Source organism: Bombina bombina, chromosome 6 (genome assembly GCF_027579735.1).
Source record: "Bombina bombina isolate aBomBom1 chromosome 6, aBomBom1.pri, whole genome shotgun sequence".
Taxonomy (NCBI): Eukaryota; Metazoa; Chordata; class Amphibia; order Anura; family Bombinatoridae; genus Bombina; species Bombina bombina.
The window spans coordinates 483,174,411-483,195,927 of record NC_069504.1 but is presented as its reverse complement, the minus strand read 5'-3'; the positions used below and the strand labels follow the sequence as shown (position 1 = coordinate 483,195,927).

Here is a 21,517-nt window from a genome sequence, read left to right as displayed (position 1 = left end):
CGGAGCATCCTCTCCTTCCGATCGTCGGATCAGCCAATAGGCTGAAAGCTCAATCCTATTGGCTGATTGCAACAGCCAATAGGATTTTTAATTCTATCAGCCAATTGGAATGTAAGGGACGCCATCTTGGATGACATCACTTAAAGGGAAACTTCATTTTCCAGTGACGATTGGAAGAAGAGGATGCTCCGCGCCGGATGTCTTGAAGATGGACCCGCTCCGCGCCGGATGGATGAAGATAGAAGATGTCGTCTGGATGAAGACTTATGCCCACTTGGATGAAGACTTCTGCCGGCTTCGATGAGGACTTCTGCCGCCTGGATGAGGATGGATGTCTGGTCTTCGAAAACTGTAAGTGGATCGTCGGGGGTTAGTGTTAGTTTTTTTTGTTTAAGGGTTTATTGGGTGGGTTTTATTTTTAACTTAGGGTTTGGTCAATGTAAAAGAGCTAAATGCCCTTTTAAGGGCAATGCCCATCCAAATGCGCTTTTCAGGGCAATGGTTTGCTTAGGTTTATTTAGATAGGTTTTTATATGGGGGGGTTTGGTTGTGTGGGTGGTGGGTTTTACTGTTGGGGGGATTGTTTGTATTTTTTTTTTAAAGGTAAAAGAGCCGATTTCTTTGGGGCAATGCCCCGCAAAAGGCTCCCTTTTAAGGGCCATTGGCAGTTTAGTGTAGGCTAGGGTTTTTTTATTTTGGGGGGGCTTTTTTTATTTTGATAGGGCTATAAGATTAGGAGTAATTTAGTTTTTATTTTTGATAATTTAGATTTTTATTTTGTGTAATTTAGTGTTTATTTTTTTTGTAATTTAGATAATTCTATTTGATTAATTTATTTTATTTTAGTGTAAGGCAGGTTAGGTTTTATTTTACAGGTAAGGTTGTATTTTATTTTAACTAGGTAGTTAGTAAATATTTAATAACTATTTACTCTAACTAGTCTACCTAGTTAAAATAAATACAAAGTTACCTGTGAAATAAAAATAAAACCTAAGATAGCTACAATGTAACTATTAGTTCTATTGTAGTTAGCTTAGGTTTTTTACAGGTAAGTTTGTATTTCGTTTTAAATAGGAATTATTTAGGTAATAATTGTAATTTTTATTTATATTTTAATTATATTTAAGTTAGGGGGTGTTAGGGTTAGACTTAGGCTTACGTTAGGTTTAGGGGTTAATATATTTATGTAGTGATGTGGGAGGCCAGAGGTTTAGGGGTTAATAGTTTTAATTTAAAATTTAAGGTTTATTATAGCTGCGGTGTGGGCTAACAGCAGATTAGGGGTTAATAATATTTAAATAGTGTTTGCGATGCAGAAGGGCGGCGATTTAGGAGTTAATAATTTTATTATATTGGCGACGATGTCGGGGAGCGGCGGAATAGAGGTTAATACATTTTTTAAGTGGCGGCGATGGCCGGAGCAGCAGTTTAGGATGTTGGAGGGCCTCGATTTAGGGGTTAATAGGTAGTTTATGGGTGTTAGTGTACTTTGTGATAGTTTAGTTATGAGTTTTTTTATGTTACAGCTTTGTAACGTAAAACTCATAACTACTGACTTTAGATGGCGGTACGGATCTTGTCATTTTAGGCTGTACTGCTCACTTTTTGGCCTCACCGCAAAACTCGTAATACTGGCGCTATGGGAGTCCCATTGAAAAAAGGACTTTTCTTAAAGTGCGGTACTGACGTTACTTGACGACCAAAAAGGTGTGCGGTACACCTATTCTGACAAGACTTGTAATAGCGGCATTCGGGAAAAAGCAGCATTATGAAGCATAGCGATGCTTTTTCACTCATAACGCAAAACTCGTAATCTAGCTGATTGTTTGTAAAAATTGTGGGGTTAATATCATCATAATTTTTTGTAAAGAGAGAGGATATTCAGTAGCACTGAATACACAATGGCACTAATTCATGGTGGAAAAAAAAGTAGAAGATACATAAAACAGACTAAGAGCAAAATTTATCAAGCGCAAGGATAATTCTCTGGGTAATTCTCCTATGGGGTCTCCTCTGTTCGCCTTGAGAGAAGCACATCCGTGCTCTCAAATTTATAAATAAAATGTTTTGTCCTTTTTTGCGCTTCTCCATGGGGCGATCTGAGGAGATGTAAAGATACATTTGTTTCTCCATTCGGATTAATATCTGCGCCTTATTTATGAATGAAAATAAGCAACTGTTCTCCATTTAAGTGGTATATGAACCAATAGCAATATTAAACAGCCCCACTAGTAGCTTTAACAGTCATGGATGAAAATAGATCTGTTTTCATTCATTTGCAATTCTATTTTTGCTCTTCTTTTTATATTATTTTTGCGCACCAATAGATATTATTTTGAAGCCCTTTTTTCTATATTATTTTTGCCCTGCAATAATACATTTTTTTGTACTCCTATATATATATTTTTTGCGCTCCAATATACATTGTCATTGCATGTCGTTATATATTATTTTTGCGCCTTGTTGAGACATTGCTTCTACAACTGATGTAGAATGGATTTATAAAACTGTGTTCCACGTTAATGTATGCATTTTCAAAACTGTCACTCCGTTTTAAGAGAAAAGAAAGGATACATTTGTAACAAATTTAATTAATGAGGTGAACTATAGGAAATACAACAAAAACAATCTAATTTAACCTTTTGTTGCCTCACCTATGCGCCAAGGAGAATGGGAACAGAGTAGGAGAATTTTACAGTCGAACTTTTGAATGAAAAATAGGGGCATTTGAGTGCTTATTTTTAGGTGCAAATATAAGAGAATAGCAATGATAAATCTTGCTCTATATCACTGGTTTTCAAACCTGTCCTCAGGCCTCCCTAACAGGCCACATTTTAAGGATATCTGAACTGGGGCACAGGTGAAATAATCAGTTGATTAGTAAACCATGGTTATTTTACCTGCTCCCATCCCAGGTAATCCTAAAAACCTGGCCTGTTGGAGGCCTGAGGACAGGTTTGAAAACCAGTGCTCTAAAACATATCAATACAGAGGGAAGATAGCTTGCATCAGAGGGCTTACAATCTACTGATGAAGGGTGTGGATGATTTTGTTCTTCTCTTCTTTATGCAGGAGCAGTATCGATCTGAGGGAATTAGCTGGAATAACATCACCTTCTCTGATAACAGCGGCTGCATCAATCTGATCAGCAAGAGGCCAACTGGCTTAATTCAGCTCCTAGATGAGGAGAGCAAGTGAGAAAGTCATCTGGTGAAAACCAGACATTCTTTTCTTGTCCTCTACCTGCTTTTTCACATGTTAATAATCCTTTTTTTATATTACTGCTTCTGTTTTCTTGTTTCTTCTCTCTCTTATGCATGCTCTCCCTCATGTATAAAGTTATTTTCTCCTTTATTTTGTGAAATTGCATTTCACCTACACAGGGATTGTGTAATTTCTAAGAAACAATGATAACACTCTCAGGTGTAAATAGGGGCGCTATCACAAAGGTAAATATATATGTATAGCAAAAGAAAAGGTAGCCCACTATCTCAATCTATACGAATAGATATACAAAATGTGCTTGTAAATACATATGAACTACATCAAACGTAGATAGTCCAATAAAATTTGTGTGCAGCTCTCCTCGAAGTATAAGGCCATTCACTTCCAAGTTATTCTAGAAAAAAGTAGAGAAGGTGCCACTCTACTTTTTTCTAGAATTGTGTAGGGCTATGGACTGTGATATACATGTGTGAGTGTGTATGTATGTATGTGTATATAGATATGGCTTAGCAGAATATGATCATATTGTGTGACTAAGATCCCATTTCATTTAAAGGCATTTTTTACAGGAAAAATAATTTTTTGCAGCATAAATATAAGTCAATATTATTGCGAGATGTTAATCCCAATTTTATTTGAACTATGAAAGTATATTTAGCAGATAGAAGTATACTTGTTTTTCCAGCTCAAATATAAGCCAATATTATTGCGAGATGTTTATCCCAATCTTATTAGAAGCTATGTAAGTATATTTGGCAGACAGAAGCATATACAAATATGCCATGAAAGAGTGGACTTAAGTGGTTGGATGTTCACCAGTACATTTTGTTGTTTTGTAATTGTTTTGGTCACTTTGGTAGCACTCCCACAATATGTGTGATAAGATTAAACAATCCTTTTGTGGTGTGCTTAACAAAAAAAAACCTTTGTTGTGTGTGTGTGTGTGTATATATATATATATATATATATATATATATATATATATATATATATATATATATATTAGAGAGGGAGAGATATATAGATTGATATATATATCAATTTCTTTTTAATGATACGATGAGTCCACGGATCATCTTAATTACTAATGGGATATTCACCTCCTGGTCAGCAGGAGGCGACAAGAGCACCACAGCAAAGTTGTTAAACCTCCCTTCACTCCCAACCCAGTCATTCTCTTTGTCTACGTTAGTGCTAGGAAGTGGTTAAGTTAGGTGTTAGAAAAGATTCTTCAATCAAGAGTTTATTATTTTTAAAGTAGTACAAGATTGTGCTGCTTTCTCCTACGGTGTAGCCATAGTCCTTATTAGTCTCTTCAGTAGAGCAGTGGTGGCTTTAGAGCAATGAGAACTGGTGGGACATAATTCTCACTGCGCCTCTCATAGATTTCATGCTGCCCTGATTGTGAAGATCTGAGGGAAAATACTCAGTTTATTTTATTCCACAGGCCTATGGGAGGGAGAGGACCTCTCAAGCTGGGTGAGATGCCTTGCTGTCGGGCATTGGTCAGGTAAGTGCTTACTTTATTTATTTCTGGAGAGGTGACACAGTTTCACATATCAGAAAAAGTGGGGACTATATTTACTTGAAGGAAGGAAAGGGCTCTTTGGTCAGTAAGCTCTTTATTTTCAAGTGGGACAATTTAATTCTTTCTGAAGGAGATTATTAGGCACAATAGCAGGCACTGGCCTTTGAAAAAGCCTAAGTTACTGGCGAAACGCGTTGGGGGGGTTGCACAGGACGATGGGGTCCCAATTGTTATTTTAAAATACCATAAGCAATTAATGGCAGTGAATAGCGGTAATTACTAACCACCAGTTATTGTCAAAGTTACATGGGTTAGTAATGGATACTGTGACAAATGGATCCTTTAACTTGAGTAATTTGTAACTACGGAAATAGCTTTGGATATATAGATAAGCAGGCTACTCAATATAGATGTGGAGAGACCTAGTAACTAATCGTGACAGCAGGTTGTTATAATGTAAACAGTTGCACAAGCAGAAAAGCTTATGTCAATGAGCCACTAACGCTCAGGATATATAATTGTGCTCTGGTTGTGGGGGTACCCAATTGACAACAATAGAACCATAGAGAGGATTAATGTACAAGCAGGTTGCTATTGTATAAAATGTGAAATGAGCAATTAATACTAAGACATATAGATGTACATTTTGCTCTATCCTTTGGGGGCACACAATTAATAATTTAAGACCATAGAGGGGATTGTTAACAATAAAAGTTGTTTAAACCTAACAGCGATTGGGGGGGGGGGGGCGGAGCCAACTGCTGAAGCAACAAGACGTGCCATCTCAGAGCTCCTGAAACTTGATCATTAAAATACTATTTTATGGCACCCTAAGAAGTTATATATTTCTATACTCGGCTCCTATCATATCCTAGGACATAGGTCATAAAGCTTGGGACTAAGCTAACATATAATTGACATAATATCGGTACAGAGGCCTACTAGCTAGCTGAGACCGCTGCAAAGCATCCACCATTATACTTGGAACTATCCACGCACCGTCTTGGCTGACGGAGAAATACCTCTTACACTTGCTTCTTCAGCATTTCAATGGAGCAACAAATTCTTTTGGCATTGCACACTTTAATACGCTCCATGGACTTTCACCAGCAAGCTCTTTTTGCTGAACTGAGAGCTGCGGTAGACCCATCACAAAATACAACACTGACTAGAGAGGTGAAGGGGGAGACCGAATGGTCGAACCAGACCCACCACAATTCAACACAGATTTACCCCAGGATCCTGAAGATTGGTATACTGCAGACACTGAGGACCTCTGTCCGAGGACAACGGAACAGCCGGAAATAGCTCTACAGAATAGTTCCCTGCAGCCCTTCCCGGTTCTCACAGGGCCGGGGCTAAGGAACGCAACATATCTCGTGGTGCTTCAGACACAACTACTCGAAGTAGCCAGAGCATGCAGTCTCCAGCCGACAGTCTATACTTCCTCTGGTACGGAGACGGCTGATTCATCTGGAGGTCCTCCTGCAGATATTGGGGCCAAGTCAGGTGAGACGGCTGAACCGAGAGCTGAGAGGAACACATTGTACTTAAGATGCCCCATGCTGCAGAAGCCAAGGCAAAATGAGTCTACCCGCGGAGGAAGCAAGGCACAATATAACCCCCGCACCAAACGCCCAATTCCCTCTGCACGGAGGTCAGGCTCTCTAACTAACTCTTTTCCGATCAGCTTCAACCTGTTTGTACAGCTGTTGGGTCCGCTTGCTAATCCTTTTATCGACCCATTAGGTCAGTCTCCACAGTGGAGATCCTCTCCATATATTTCCCCCAGTCTGGATCAAATATGCAGAAGTGGTGTTGGTTAAATAATAAATTCTGGACCATTTCTCACAGGACAGTACATGTTCTTACTTTGGTAGCAGCATTTATTATTATGGCGAACGCAGAGTAATCATCCCACCACCCTATTGCTGATACAGACTAATAATTTATGTTAAATCAAATCTGGGGAATACCCTTGTCAGGACCTGATGCTCCCTTCCACACATCTATATATTTAAGTTTAATGGTTTTGCACTGTCTGTGTTCTGTTTTTTCTTCTCTTTCTTTTCTCTCCCCCTCAAGGTTCGTTATTTAGGTCTTTCATTTATAATAGCCATGATACTCATGTGAACTACTGAATAGATATGTTTTATTTTGTATTACTACTACTATTAGCAAGACCTGAAGAGTGCAGTTTGCCCGCCCATGTGTAATTGGCACAATCCACTTCAGATCTACACTAATTTTAAAAGACTAGTAACAAATAACGTACAGCACTACAACACCACTGTTCAATTATACATCCTATTTTAACCCTCTAGAATATTATGTGGATAAGTAGTATGATGTCTTTTCCCCACGTTTCACTCTCCAAAACTGATACACGAATTATAGGTCCAATTCAGCCCAAGCCTAGTACACAGGTCATCTGAGCACTCTAATGCATACATCTTTGCGGTCTGATAGGCTTGGTTACTTGGGTTATTTTATAGATGGTTAAATGACTGTCCACCTAGAACCTTCAACATAATCAAGTTATGATGTGTACTTTTCAGTAACTAGTTCTAGATTTAGCCATACTATTTACTCCAAAAATATTAAGTCTATAGAATGGTGAACTTCTAAGTAAGTTGATTTATATATTCACACAAATATTATTACTCTGTCTCCAGGATCTTAGCTTACATAACTTTATATATGGTGCACCCAAATATGTTTGTGTATATATGTGAATGTGTTTGCGTATGTATGTATGTGTGTGTGTGTGTGTGTGTATATATCTATGTGTATATATGCGTGGGGGTGTGTGCATGCACACTCTCACTAGTATCTACACTACGGCTTCAAGGGGATGTTTACATATGAGCACCCCTACCTTCTGGTGCTAATGTGTCATTAGCAAGGTCAATTATATGTATAAAGGCAATTAGATATGAGGGATCTGTTTAGAACTAAACATTAACCTGTAATATGTATTAAGCTTTGATCCTCTTATTCTTCATAGGATTAGATAGATGTTCCTTCCATATCTATAAGGATTTGGGCTTTAGTATGCACCTAGAAGAGTAGTAAGCCTCCGTGATAGCAGTATATAGTACTATATATACTCAGGACTTCTTTTGATGTTGCAGCTATGTTTTTTATATTTAATATGCCTAACATTTACAGTGATGTACTGCTGGATCTGTGGCCGGGACCTTGGAGTATTATCGCCCATTATATGTGGCTCAATACTAGATAATATTTCAGTCGCTACACGTCATATGGAGCATCATTCACAATTTCTAACTGATGCTAACACACCATTATATCCAGGGCTCTCTAGGTGTATCACATGTAATGGTTAAGTCCTATTCCGTTAATTATTATACCTTGAACTAGCTATGTCCCTCCCTATTAGTCATCTAAACAGTAAGTAGTTCCTTATAGAGTCCACCTTTATAACTATATAACATGACCTTCATTCACTCCCTCCACATTACTATTCTGGTATCCTAAATGGCTCCGCTCCCCATCCCCTTCCTTACATCACTTATAGCGGCTCTTGCCCTCTGGACTTCCCTTACCCCTTCATCGCTAATTTGGTCCAAAAGCGACCAAACAAAAGCTAATCCACACTTGCCCCAATTATACTGGAATAAACAGCTTCATGAACGTTCTTTATGGCAATGTGGGGACCATTTATACTAGTTATATAATATAAAACTGAGGTTCCATTATCCTTTACTGACATACTAGCTGTGCTTGTCTTGCAATATCACTTTCATGTACTTGTTACTTGTTGTAAATTTTTTCATCTACATACTTTCAGTCTGAACACCAGACATAGCTGTATATTTCATAGTTATTGCACTTATGTTCTCCTAGGGATGCACAGAATTTATGCCTAGAGCGGTTATCTCTCTACTTCTTTGCTATGTTTTTGTGCTCATAATGTTTCTTTCAATGCTATGTTATCACTGTCATTGGATGAATATTTTATGTAATATTTCTCACAACCTCAATAAAAATATATTTAATAAAAAAAACTAACAGCGCTTGATAGTACTAACCACCAAATACAAATAGACAACCCATTTATAACACATTAGAAAAGCATAGTAGCCTTATCACGAAATAAACTAACAATTTTGAGCTATAACTATACTCAAGTGGATTATTCATTTATAACATACTGAAGAGGTATATAGCAGCTAAGGTACGAAACAAGGTAACAATCTTAAATCAATATTGATAACTTATGAACGAAAATTCTTAAATGGTCAGGATTTTCATAGTAATTTCTGATCAGTACCAACGGTATCAAGTGTTGTCAAGTAAACCATCAAGCACAAATACTCAGTGTTTTATATTGATGTGTTCCCCTGGAGACAGAGGATCAGACTAAAATAAAATTCTCAATAACACCCAGTAAAACAGTAAATACACGATCAGATTTAAACCAGTATCTGACTCCTTGTGGTACAAACAGGTGTTAAATAGTACTTAACATATTACTGGGATAAAATTAATACAAGTGGAATCTTAATACACACACATATATACAACTTGTACATAAAGTATATAATTGCAACCTTATCTATATACAAGGATGCATATAAAGGTATATAACCTCCAAGCACTGTATGTATTATAATAAGGTATCCTGACTATATTATATTGATATCTTTACCGAGGCTAAATATATTAGCTGAGTAAACCGACATCCATAGAGCAATTAAATGATTAGAACAGGATTGGAACTTGCAATATATCACAAAATAAAGTAATCATAATATTATTAATCTCTATAGCTACAGTTATTATTAACAGTTCAAATTAATAACTGACTATATATATATATATATATATATATAGTAAACACTGTACAACTAGGTTGCCTCTATCAAATCAACATCAACAGATAAAGGCCATCACAGATTTTTAAAAGTGACAAATACATTACTTTCAGCCATACTGCTTATGGTAGGGATTTTAATAGTGTATGTCATTTACCCATCTTTTAAGAGTACTAATAAAAGTTTAATTTTATTCATTTATTTTCTTTGTTTTCTGCCCTTATAATAGTCTGGGCATAAGAGTGCTATACAAGCATTTTCTGTCTGTGGAACTTAGTTCCACAAATTTTTTGCAATAGCAGGCACTGGGGTTGGGGATGCTGCATACTTTTTTTGGCGGTTCCACTGAGCTCCCGGCGGTTTTACTTGTATAATACCAACCGGGAGATTGTTAATAGAGATGCCCACGAGGGGCAGGGCTTAGTGTGACGAGATTCCTATAGTTGCGCGCCATTTCTATTCCATCTACAGAGGTTCTATTCATTAAGAGTAATAATAGACCATGAGGCCCTGCAAAATGTCACTTGTACTTTATGTTTTGATGCCAATGTGGAACCACCAATCCCTTTTTGTTCCTCTTGTTTTGAGAGGACTATAAGTTACAGGGATAAAAAAAATTCCTGAGCCAACATTCTCTAAGGAGGATGCGGGTAAGGAATCTAATGACAATGTTCAATTTATGCCGCAGCTTTCTCCTCAAACGTCCCAAAATTGTCCGCCCTCACATGCAGTGCCCTGCGTTTCCTCGGTGGCTCCAGTTGGGGTTACTTTAAAAGACATCGCTTCTCTCATGTCTTCTACAATTTCAGATGCATTGTCTGCTTTTTCAATGTTGCAGGGAAAGCGTAAGAGGAAAATCAGACATTCAGTAAGAGAGGTTTCTGACGCAGTTGTTGCTATTTCGGAGGTCCCCTCCCAGAAGCCTGAAGAGGAGGATACCGTAGTAGCATCTGAAGGTGAAATTTCAGATTCGGACAGTGTAATTCCTCTTGCTGATACTGAAGTGGTATCTTTCAGGTTTAAGCTAGAACACCTCCGTCTATTACTTAAGGAGGTTTTAGCTACATTGGACGACCGCGACTCCACGGTAGTTGTTGTTCCTAAGAAATCCAGTAAGCAGAACAAATATTTCGAGGTTCCTTCCTCGACAGACGTGTTTCCGGCCCCTGACCGAGCTTCTGAGATCATTGCTAAGGAGTGGGAGAGACCGGGTATACCTTTTTCTCCATCTTCTATATTTAAAAAGATGTTTCCCATAGCCGACTCTATTAAGGAGACTTGGCAAACAGTTCCCAAGGTGGAAGGAGCTGTTTTCACCTTAGCTAAGAGAACTACTATTCCCATAGAGGATAGTTGTGCTTTCAAAGATTCTATTGGCAAGAAATTAGAGGGTCTACTTAAAAAGATTTATGTACACCAGGGCTTACAATGGCAACCAGCTGTGTGCATTGCTACCGTCACTAGTGCGGCGGCGGCATATTGGTTTGATGCGTTGTCTGATGCTCTCAGGACAGAAACTTCTCTGGATGAAATCCAGGATAGGATAAAAGCTCTTAAACTTGCTAATTCCTTTATTTTTAACGGATGCTTCCCTTCAAGTTATCAAATTGGGAGCAAAGATTTCCGGTTTCTCTATTCTAGCTCGCAGAGCCTTATGGTTAAAACCTTGGTCTGCGGATGTGTCCTCTAAGTCTAAGCTTCTAGCTATTCCTTACAAGGGGAAGACCTTGTTTGGACCTGGCTTGATGGAAATTATCTCTGATATCACGGGAGGTAAAGGTAATTTTCTCCCTCAAGATAAGAGAAACAAACAAAAAGGACGACAGAGTAATTTCAAGGAAAATTCTTCCTCTACCGCTTCCATGCATTAACAGTCTAAACCTGCATGGAGACCCAATCAGTCTTGGAATAAGGGAAAACAATCCAAAAAGCCTGCTATTGAATCAAAGACAGCATGAAGGGCATGCCCCTGATCCGGGACCGGATCTTGTAGGAGGCAGACTTTCCTTCTTCGCTCAGACTTGGGTTTGAGATGTTCAGGATCCCTGGGCAATATAAATAGTGTCCCAGGTCTACAAATTAGAGTTCAAAAGTTTTCCTCCCAGAAGCAGGTTTCTACTTTCAAGATTATCTGCAGACCAGACAAAAAGAGAGGCGTTCTTACACTGTGTAGGAGACCTCTCCGACCTGGGAGTGATTGTTCCCGTTCCAATACAGGAACAGGATCTGGGTTTTTATTCCCTTCTGTTCGTGGTTCCCAAAAAAAAGAGGGAACCTTAAGACCAATTTTAGATCTCAAGAGTCTAAACAAATTTCTCAGGGTACCGTCCTTCAAGATGGAAACTATTCGTTCCATTCCTTTGATCCAAGAGGCTCAATTTATGACAACAGTGGATTTAAAGGACGCGTACCTGCATGTTCCCATTCACAGGGATCATCACAAGTGCCTTTCTGGACAAACACTTCCAGTTCGTGGCTCTTCCTTTCGATCTTGCCACAGCTCCCAGAATTTTCACAAAGGTTCTGGGATCGCTGTTGGCGGTGCTTCGGTTACGGGGCATCGCAGTGGCACCCTATCAGGACGACATCCTAGTTCAGGCACCATTCTTACAACAAGCAAGATCCCACACGGACATGGTGTTAACCTTCCTGCGATCTCACGGGTGGAAGGTAAATTTGGAAAAGAGTTCCTTAGTCCCAAATACAAGGGTAACTTTCTTGGGAACCATAATAGATTCCCTATCAATGAAGATTTTTCTGACAGAAGTCAGGAAATCAAAGATTATCGATACTTGTCTAGTTCTTCAGTCCACTCCTTGGCCATCAGTGGCTCAATGCATGGAGGTAATCAGGCTGATGGTGGCGACAATGGACATTATCCCGTTTGCCCGTTTCACCTCAGACCCCTGCAGTTAAGCATGCTCAGGCAATGGAACGGAGATTATGTGGATTTGTCTCCTCGAATACTACTGGAGCAGGAGACAAGGGATTCCCTTCAATGGTGGTTATCTCTCCAGCATCTCTCCCAAGGAACCTGCTTTCGCAGACTATTTTGGGTGATTGTGACAACAGATGCCAGCCTTCTAGGGTGGGGAGCAGTCTGGGGCTCCCTAAAGGCTCAGGGAGTTTGGACTCGGTCAGAGTCTGTTCTTCCTATAAACATTCTGTAGCTGAGAGCGATCTTCAGTGCTCTTCTGGCCTGGCCCCAGTTAGCCTCGGTCCAGTTTATCAGGTTCCAGTCGGACAATATAACTTCAGTGGCTTACATCAATCATCAGGGAGGAACGACGAGTACCTTAGCGATGACAGAGGTAACCAAAATAATTCAGTGGGTGGAGGCCCATTCTTGCTGCCTGTCGGCGATCCATATCCCAGGGGTGGACAACTGGGAGGCGGACTTCCTGAGCAGGCAGACCTTTCATCCGTGGGAGTGGGAACTCCATCCGGAAGTGTTCTCCAGCCTGATTCTCAAGTGGGGTCAGCCGGAATTAGATCTCATGGCATTTCGACAGAATGCCAAGCTCCCGAGATACGGATCGAGGTCCAGGGACCCCCAGGCGGAAATGATAGACGCTCTGGTGGTTCCTTGGACCTTCAGTCTAGCATACCTATTTCCTCCGTTTGCTCTTCTTTCTCGGGTCATTGCTAGAATCAAGCAGGAGAGGGCATCAGTGATACTCATTGCACCGGCTTGGCCTTGCAGGATTTGGTGTGCAGATCTGGTGGACATGTCATCTCTGCCACCTTGGAGACTTCCGTTGAGGAAGGACCTTCTAATTCAAGGGCCCTTCCTTCACCCAAATCTAGTTTCTCTGAAGCAGACTGCTTGGAGATTGAACGCTTAATTTTATCCAAGCGGGACTTTTCTGAATCGGTCATTGAGACCATGATTCAGGCTCGGAAGCCTGTAACTAGAAAGATTTACTATAAGATATGGCATAAATATCTCTATTGGTGTGAATCCAAGGGCTACTCATGGAGTAATGTTAGGATTCCTAGAATTGTATCCTTTCTCCAAGAGGGTTTTGAGAAAGGATTATCGACAAGTTCCCTAAGGGGTCAAATCTCTGCCTTATCTATTTTGTTAGACAAATGTCTAGCAGATGTTCCAGATGTACAATCATTTTGTCAGGCCTTAGTCAGGATAAGACCTTTGTTCAAACCAGTTACTCCTCCATGGAGTTTGAATTTAGTTCTTAAACTTCTTCAAGGGGCTCTGTTTGAGCCTATGCATTCCTTAGAAATTAACTTGTTATCTTGGAAAGTTTTATTTCTTGTTGCTATTTCTTCTGCTCGCAGAGTGTCAGAGCTCTCGGCATTTGAGTATGAGTCCCATTATCTTATTTTTCATTCAGATAAGGTAGTTTTACGTACTAAATTAGGATTTCTTCCTAAAGTTGTTTCTGATAGGAACATTAATCAGGAGATTGTTCCTTCATTGTGTCCTAATCCTACCTCTCAGAAGGAAAGGCTTCTGTACAATTTGGACGTGGTTTGTGCTTTAAAGTTTTACCTGCAGGCGACTAAGGAATTTCATCAGTCTTCTGCCTTGTTTGTGGTTTTTTTCAGGAAAACGTAAGGGACATAACGCTACGGCTACTGCTCTTTCTTTTTGGCTGAAGAGTATCATACGTTTTGCATATGAGACTGCTGGACAGCAGCCTCCAGAGAGAGTTACGGCTCATTCAACAAGGGCTGTTGCTTCCTCATGGGCATTCAAGAATGAAGCTTCAGTGGAACAGATTTGCAAGGTTGCAACTTGGTCCTCTCTTCACACTTTTTCAAAATTCTACAAGTTTGACACTTTTGCCTCGGCTGAGGCTGCTTTTGGGAGAAAGGTTCTTCAAGCAGTGGTGCCTTCCGTTTAGGTTCCCTGTCTTGTCCCTCCCGTATCATATGTGTACTCTAGCTTGGGTATTGATTCCCATTAGTAATTAAGATGATCCGTGGACTCATTGTGTCATTAAAAAGAAAAACAAAATTTATGCTTACCTGATAAATTTATTTCTTTTTTGACACGATGAGTCAACGGTCCGCCCTGTTTTTTGTAAGAGACAGGTTGTTGGTTATTATAAACTTCAGACACCTCTGCACCTTGTTACTTCCTTTCTCTCCTTTACTTCGGTTGAATTACTGGGTTGGGAGCGAAAGGAGGTGATATTTAACAGCTTTGCTGTGCTGCTCTTTGCCGCCTCCTGCTGACCAGGAGGTGAATATCCCATTAGTAATTAAGATGATTCGTGGACTCATCGTGTCAAAAAAGAAATAAGGTAATCAGGTAAGCATACATTTTGTTATATATGTATGTGTGTGTGTGTGTGTGTGTGTGTGTGTATATATATATATATATGTGTGTGTGTGTGTATGTGTGTGTATGTATGTATATATATATATATATATATATATATATATATATATATATATATATATATATACATACATATATATTATTATTATAATTGTCTTATTATTATTATTTTTGTTAAAGGAACAGAAACTAGAATTTCAAATGCACATCATTGCATTTCTTACAATGGACTTCCTTTACTTCTGGGTTTCCTTCTGCAAAAATGCTAGTAATTCAATTGTATGTCCCATTAAGGAGGCATTTATCTCTTTCTACATCTGTGCCTCTCTTGTTCAAACCTCAGGATTGTTAATCATCAGAAGGAATTATGCCCAAACTGGATGGGTCCTTTTAGTTCTTATCTGGTGTTAAAATCTATGATTCCATTTCTTTTCCCTCCTTCTCTTTTTTTAGTCTCTGTCTCTTTATTTTTCTCTTTCTCCTCTGTCACTGACCTTGTGTGTTCTCTTCAGCTTCCCTCAGGCTACTCACCAGACTCTGCTTGAAAAGTTTAAGCGTCACCATGAAGGCAACCGATATATTGAGTTTCCGGCAGTCATGGAGCCGGCTTTCATCATTCATCACTATGCTGGCAAAGTCAAATATGGGGTGAAGGTAAGATTAGGGCAGAGTAGAAACTGGTATCAGGCCTTCTACACTAGAAAGAAAAACACATCCTGACACTAATCTTAAATTGTATGAACCTGACAAAAATACATAGATATTTAAATTCCTTTCAGTGGTTTCAGGGAGCATGGCTTATGACATTTTGTGGACCTGTTTGTAAAAGGTTATTGATGTCTACCTGAGTAGATATGCATACATATGAAGAAGAGAGGCATTCAGGCAGAATAGGTATATTCACATGATTAGCTAGTGTAAAAACAATTAATATTGTGCAATACTGAGTCGTAGTTGTGCCCCATAAACTCTGCAGGATTTTCGAGAAAAGAACACTGATCACATGCGTCCCGACATTGTAGCGCTACTGCGCAGTAGCCGCAACGCCTTTATCCGTGGAATGATAGCTATCAGCCCAGTAGGAGCATTCCGTTGGGCACTGTTGAGAGCATTCTTCAGAGCACTTTGGGCATTCAGGCAACATGGAAGAAACAGTAGTGGCAAGAAGGCTGGTAAGTGTTTTTTTATATTTTGGGAAATTGTTTGAGCATGGTTCATACCTTCTTTATAGTACCAGGGATGTTCTAGTTATTGTTTGCTACATTGGACCTATAAGGGTGGTTATCTGGTATGATTTATAGTGGAATATATATATATATATACACACATATATATATATATATATATATATATATATATATATATATATATATATATATATATATATAATGTGTGTATATATATATATATATATTTCTTTTTAACTAGGAGAGATGGGTAAATGGTTTCTATGCTGGTATCTACATATATCTACTTTGATACAGAATATACTTAGCAGGCCTTACTGATATTTGCAAAATAATATTCTGGCAAGATGGGTGATGCAAACATTAAAGCCATTATAGCTTGCTGATTCTTATAGTGTGTTTATTGCATGCATTTACAAGAGTGGTGCAGTAGATGCTGATAAAGCATTAGTGGTAATTCTCTATTTGTTGTCACTAACGTGGCTAGGAAGTTGTTAGTATAGTGGGGGTTAATTATGATATTGAATTAACTAGATCTTAAGACCAATAAGCTGTAAATGTTTAGTAATATACATGCTGGTAGTTGAAATTTTGCTGTATAATAAAGGTTATAATGAGTTGATGGTTTCTGATGGGTGTGTTATTGTAAGTTTTATATTGGAAACTTGAAATATTTAATGAGTAGCCGACTTGAGTGTATAACACTTGTAGAAAAATTAGCAATTTGTGACTTGGAGATGACTGGTTAATATTGTGTGTATTGTAAGAATGAGTCATGCTGGAATTCAGCTGGTGTTTATCAGTAACTTTGGAAAACGGTTAGTGTTGCGTTTAATTTACAGTAGTGGGGGCCGTAACAATGCTAAGGTGAGTAACTGGTGGCTGTTATTTTTAACTCATAGTTTTAGTATAAATTGTGGCCCTTTATATGTGAAAGGGTCACAAAGCCCTCTCTTATCTGTCTCTTATTTCTGGGATTGGTAGACACATTTCTGGGTTATTCAACACTCCCTCTGGTTAATCTGTCTCTGTCTTCTCTTCCTGTGTGTTTGCTCTCAAGGCTCGGGTTCCCCCTGTACAACAGGTACCCCTGGCTCAGCTCACAAAGGCCTTTCTAGCTTTAGCTTTCTGCAGCACCCCGTCCACCAAAGGAGCTTACAGATCCTGCAGAAGTGTCAGACCGACCAATACAGTAAGGCTCACCTCACAAAATCCTTTCTGACAAAACACAAACATACACACAGGCTACAAATCCAGGACCTCCTGACTAAACATACACACAATTCACAGGCAAATATACATTATCTACATTAACAACAATGCATGATTCTTATCAGCTGTGTATTTACTGGCACACTCAGAGACTCCCTTCTCAGAAGAGCTATTTGCACAATTGCATATACATAATGTAAGCATATTCTTTATGTACAATGAAATCTGTCCCACAATCCTCTTGGACTGTATGTGTGCACTAAAGCACACTAGTAGTATATGCTATAACAGCAATCCAAGCTTCCTCATGGATGTACGCTCATTCCAAAGTATATTATGATAAAATATATCGACTCCCAGAATCCTCTCTGACTGAACATCTGTAAATCCAAACTTATTTAATTGTTTTGTCCTAATATCAAAGGGAGACAATAAGCAAAAAACATTAAAAAATAAAATAAAGAATTACAGTACATTGCACTAGCTGTACTTTTACAAAGCAAGTGTTAACTTATGTAGCATCGCAGCCATTGGTATGCCAAAGTAATTTATTTCTGTGATGGCTTGAAACGACTACAAAGTTAATGGTCAGGTGCGTTACTGACAAGTGAAACACAGTGTATCCTACATTTCCATATACGTTTCTTTTTGTATGTACTTAAAAAAAGAAAATAACCACAATTCTTTTTGGAGGGACATTTTCCATAAATATGTGTTTCCGATTCTATAAATTCATACAGACCTATCATTTATCAGTCATCTGTGACTGATCTATGTACATCATTCATTAATTCATGCCTAAAACCTTGTGTGAATTATAAATATATATATATTTTTATTATATATAGACATGTACACAGGGCTAAACATTTTTCCAGCCATATACAGTATACACACACGTGTGCACACACACTCTCTCTCCAAGTAGGAACCCTGAACTTGCCTCTGTAAACTTCAGCCAACTGCGATGCTTTCAAAGATATTTACAGCAGCAGCTATAGAAGAGACACTAATTAATAATCACATTTTTATTGTGATTGTTTTCTCTGTACTACTCTTTCATCAGACTTTTATTTATATATAAATACACCCAACACACAGATACTTATACATATGCATACACAGAGATATATCCATAAACATAACCTTTGTCTTGTCCCATTTTATGCTAGGACCAGCTTACAGACATACCCACACCACTAAAATACATACATTTTAAATAATGCATGTGCATGCCTAAAAACTTTTATACAACTAAACTTTTAAAGGTATGCAGTTTTTATATTCGCCCATCCATGCTAAATGTCTTCTATTTTTTTCATTGGAGAATATAAAGTGTGCCAATAAACAATACATTCCTGACTGAACGAACAAGTTGTGTTTGATACCTGAAATTATGACACTAATCAAATTACCGTATTAGAGCTCAGCAATATTTTTAGATCCTTTTTCAATTCTAATTTATTTAGTTCAGTTTTATAATAAAATATATTTACTGATTTCTCTAATTCCTAACATTACCATATGAACTATGCGGTTGATTACATTGAGTTTGCAACATTTTTCTTCTATTATTTATCAAATCTTTGTTGGTGTTTTTTTTTAACCTTGTCAGAGTAATTATATTGCTAGCTTAATTGTTTTTAGTTAAAGCATGTATGAAGGTTGCTAGTGTTTCCATTAACCAACAGTATTTATCGTGTAAAGGAAAACCTGCGTGCGGTGTGTAAAAACTTTCAGCTTAACTGAAACTGTACTCCTTATGAGCATGCCTTTTTTAACCCTTTAATTTCTCCTTAAGGCTTTAAAACCTATACAGTTTAACTGAATCCTCAGATTATTTTAATTTAGATTATGTATTTTATTATGTTTCACCTAGATATCTATTTACCTCCTGTTTGTTCCACACAGCCTTGTTTGCCGGATATATATATATATGTCCTTAACTGTCCTCAGCAGTAAAGATAGATAAGGGGAAACTTAAGCTAAAAAATGGCAGTGCCCATAACTTTATAGAAACTCGGTGGAATTTAAAGAAAAACAATTTTCAGATGTAAATTATAGGATAATAAAACTAAATAAATGTAGTATTATATATTATTTTATATTACAATCTCATACTGTTTAATATCCCTTTAACAGCAGGCTTGGAATAGTTCCCCTGGGTTTAAGCTTGGAATACCCAGTAAATTCAAGTTTAATAAACCATGACTAATCTTGTCTTTTGTACATTTTTAAACATAAACCTGGCCTTAACAAAAAGTTTGCCCCTGAATTTCAGTGCCGGAGTTAAAGTGCCATAAAACATGTTGAGATCTGTGCATATCCTAAAAGGGACAATTAAGTAAAAATAGTTTGCTTAAAAGTTTGCTGGCAAGTATTTTAAAATAATTTTTAAAAATAATCAAAATGAGTTACAAAGCCATTCTGTCTGGAGTAGTCTGCTCCACCCCCTTATCAGTGTTTAGACACAGGCATTGTATTTCAACTGAGGTCACAGCGTCTAGGCATGCTCCAGCAGATAATGCCTACGCACTTTTGCATTCTACCAAAACAATAATAGATATAGATACAGCCATAGAAGGACATGTATGGGGGGAGTTTGAGCTGTGCAATTAAAAAAACTAAAAAGTTAGGGTTAATGGCGAGGCACTGCAGTATAAATTTGCAGGTAAAGTAATTAAAGTACATATTATTATATTTTGTCTCTATCCCGACTCATTTTATGTCCCTTTTAAAGTACTTTTCACTCTGTCTACCATAAATACACCTTCTAAATAATTTAAAATTGGCTTCTCTACTACCCAAAAAATTAGTAATGCGCATCTCAAATGATAAAGTTCCCTCTGAAATGTCTAAAACAATTGCAGTTCTATAAAAAGCACCTTGTTTGTGCAATTACAAAACATCAGAGATATAAAGTCTTAGTTACCAGCATTGCACAGCATACACCAAGGAGTACTGCTTGGTTTCACTTCCTAAACTGATTCAAATGATAGTTTTGGGCTGTAGAAGAGTTTTGGTGATATTTTATTCATACATTTGTGTCATGTTCATTTATGATGAGCCCAGTGGTTCACTAAATTATAGATTTTATGTATTACAATTTGCTTTCAAACCCTGGTGCTATTGCCAAATTAGTTTTGTTTTGAAGCCTACAATCTAAATGACTATAAGTGTGTGGTTCTTTGTCTAGTTTCTTAGTTTAATTCTGGGACATGAAAGTCAAACTGAAACCACCATGGTTCAGAAAGAGCAGGCAATATAAAAAAAACTTTCCTATTTGCTTCTATTATCATTGTCTTGGTATCCTTTTTCAAAGAGAATACCTAGGTAAGCTCAGGCGTGCGCGTGGTTCTTGAATAATATAAGGTAGCCATGTTACTGCTATGTCTGGTGCAATGTTCTATACGTTTGAACAGTATTTGGCAGCAGTTTTTCCAGATATGTGTAATGTTGTAACAAATGTGCTGCCATATAGTTATCCAGACACATGAATGCTCCTGTACCTACCTAGGTATGCTCTTCAACAAAGTACACCAAGAGAAAAAAGTAAATTTTATAACTGAAACAAATTGGAAACATTTTTCGCAAGTGGCACATTCTCTCTCTCTCTAAATTTTTTTTTATTTTTTTATTAAAGAAAACAAAATTCTTAAAACACTCAATGTAGTCAACCCACCCTGGTTTTTAATGTTGAATTTCAAACAATTCCAGCATCATACATGGATAACTTAAGCACACCAGTTTACTAAAATCACTTATTCCGATTCACAACTCTTCATAATCTTGTTTCTATTTTTTATGTAAAAAGAGCTTGACGTCATTTTGATAAGCAAAAAGACAATATTAATAACTTTAGATATATATGCCCTAGTTATATACGTAGGTAATGAACAATGTTACTATCATAATTAAAGGGACACTGAACCCAAATTTTTTCTTTCATGATTCAGATAGAGCATGCAAATTTAAGCAACTTTGTAATGTACTCCTATCATCAATTTTTCTTTGTTCTCTTGCTTTCTTTATTTGAAAAAGAAGGCATCTAAGCTATTTTTTGGTTCAGACCATGGAAAGCACTTGTTTATTGGTGGGTGAATTTATCCACCAATCAGCAAGAACAACACAGTGTGTTCACCAAAAATGGTCTGGCATCTAAACTTACATTCTTGCATTTCAAATAAAGATACCAAGAGAATAAAGACAATATGAT

At 37.8% G+C, this 21,517-nt stretch overlaps 1 protein-coding gene across 1 annotated transcript in view; it reads left to right on the top strand.

Annotated features, from left to right (window-relative positions):
* The window catches only part of MYO9A (myosin IXA), a 294,424-nt gene that overhangs the window by 100,956 nt on the left and 171,951 nt on the right, over positions 1-21,517 (top strand). Inside the window, 4 exon segments of the mRNA XM_053717307.1 lie at positions 3,073-3,194; positions 15,415-15,556; positions 15,879-16,074; positions 17,150-17,281. Coding sequence (XP_053573282.1) covers positions 3,073-3,194; positions 15,415-15,556; positions 15,879-16,074; positions 17,150-17,281 — 592 coding nt within the window.